Below are 1,819 nucleotides of genomic sequence, written 5' to 3'. Positions count from 1 at the left end.
ATGTTGCTCAGGCTGGTCTTGAACTTTTGGCCTCAAGCGATCCTCTGGCTTCAGCTTTCCAAAGTGCTGGGATTGCAGGCATGAGCCACCACCTCACCTGCCCTGACTTAGTCCTAAATAAGGAAATTAATTCTTTACAATGTCGGGGGCAGGGATGAGGGAAACTAAAAGTCCAACAACAGAAACTAGTTAAGAAAATCACAGCCATTTTGTTTACCAAACACATGCCAACATTAAAACAAACATCTTAACAATTTTAACATGACATTTTAACATAAAATCATTTTAATAATTTTTTGTTAACATTAAATGAAACAAAGCAAGTTAAAAAGTTTGCACAGCATGCACAGCATAATATCTCATGTTAAAAATATACTAACATGGTGAAACCCTGTATCTACTAAAAATACAAAAAATTAGCAGGGCATGGTGGCATCTGCCTGTAGTCCCAGCTACTTGGGAGGCTGAGGCAGGAGAATCCCTTGAACCCAGGAGGCGGAGGTTGCATTGAGCCGAGATCACACAACTGCACTCCAGCCTAGGTGACAGTAAGACTCCCTCTCAAGGAAAAAAATAAATATATATATGTGTGTGTGTGTGTGTGTGTGTGTGTGTGTGTGTGTATCTGTGTGTAGAAGAAAAGACTGCAAGTATATTTTCCAGAATATTAACAGTGTACTTCTGGGTGGGAGAATTATGGTTTGCATTTTTAAAAATCATAGTTTGCAATATTTTTCCAATGCTCTATAATTAACATACATTATTACTTGTTTTAGTTTGTTATAACTTTAAATCTTTTAAAAATGGATATATTCTGATTAATTGCTAGAATTTTTCAACCTCTGCCTCATTTTATTAATTCCAGAAAAAGACGAATCAAGGTCAAAGAGAGCTATTAATAGAATTTCCACAAGAAGGAAAAGCAAAATAAATAAGACAAATATATAAAATTCTGTTCTAGGATCTGAGTCCTGATGGAGAAATCTCCAGAGGTAAAACCGTATTGAAATTCCAGAAACATCATCACCCTTTTCACAACAGTACACCAAAAACTTACAGAAGGCTCTGTTGGCAGCAAGGAGTTACAGAATCTCATAACCACTTGGGTCCCCATCTTCAAGTGTCCCTAGAAGAGCTGAATCAGGGCCAACCTTAAAACAGAAAGAATAAGAAATGTACAAAATAACAGGCCAGGCAAAAAGTCTTTTTTAAAGCTAAACCAACCTAGTTGGGGCCAGGCCCCTTTCCAAAACCTACCAACTTAAGTTATCTCGAAGTACCAGAAATGGGACCCTGGTTAGCAGGAAGTCCAGCTGAAGATATTACAAACAAGCACAACAAGGCTATCACAGTGGCATTTTAAATTTTATTTTTATTTTTTTAGAGATAAGTTCTCGCTCCAGCACTTAGGATGGAGTGCACTGGCGCAGTCATAACGTACTGCAGCCTTTAACTCCTGGGCTCAAGTGATCCTCCACCTCAGCCTCCTAAGTAACTAGGACCACAGGTGTGCACCACCACACCCAGCTAAGCCAGTGGCATTTTAAAACCTAGTTGGTTAGGTATTAATAGTAATAAAAAGAAGAGTAATACTCTTCTATCATTAGTCAAGCAACAACGCATTTTCCCTTCTTCCTATATTTATCAGTCAAGGACCACGGGAAGTATTCTGAAGATAATCAGCAGAAATACTGGAAGCTCTGCCAATGGCATCTACTTCCCTCTATCCTCAGAAACTCAGTTTTGGGCCGGGCGCGGTGGCTCAAGCCTGTAATCCCAGCACTTTGGGAGGCCGAGGCGGGTGGATCACGAGGTCAAG

At 39.6% G+C, this 1,819-nt stretch overlaps 2 protein-coding genes across 3 annotated transcripts in view; one reads left to right on the top strand and one right to left on the bottom strand.

The window, feature by feature from the left end:
* Positions 1–1,819, top strand: part of CRYAB (crystallin alpha B) — a 73,779-nt gene that overhangs the window by 50,996 nt on the left and 20,964 nt on the right. The gene's annotated exons all lie outside the window — the stretch shown is intronic.
* DIXDC1 (DIX domain containing 1) overlaps positions 1–1,819 on the bottom strand; it is a 95,502-nt gene that overhangs the window by 92,372 nt on the left and 1,311 nt on the right. Inside the window, exon 2 of the mRNA XM_017517659.2 lies at positions 1,058–1,151. Coding sequence (XP_017373148.1) covers positions 1,058–1,114 — 57 coding nt within the window. The 5' untranslated portion in view covers positions 1,115–1,151. The remainder of the gene's footprint in view (positions 1–1,057; positions 1,152–1,819) is intronic.

The sequence above is a fragment of the Cebus imitator genome, unplaced genomic scaffold (genome assembly GCF_001604975.1).
Source record: "Cebus imitator isolate Cc_AM_T3 unplaced genomic scaffold, Cebus_imitator-1.0 Scaffold641, whole genome shotgun sequence".
In the NCBI taxonomy this organism is placed as follows: domain Eukaryota; kingdom Metazoa; phylum Chordata; class Mammalia; order Primates; family Cebidae; genus Cebus; species Cebus imitator.
The sequence above is the reverse complement of the archived record's forward strand: the minus strand, read 5'-3'. Positions and strand labels throughout refer to the sequence as shown.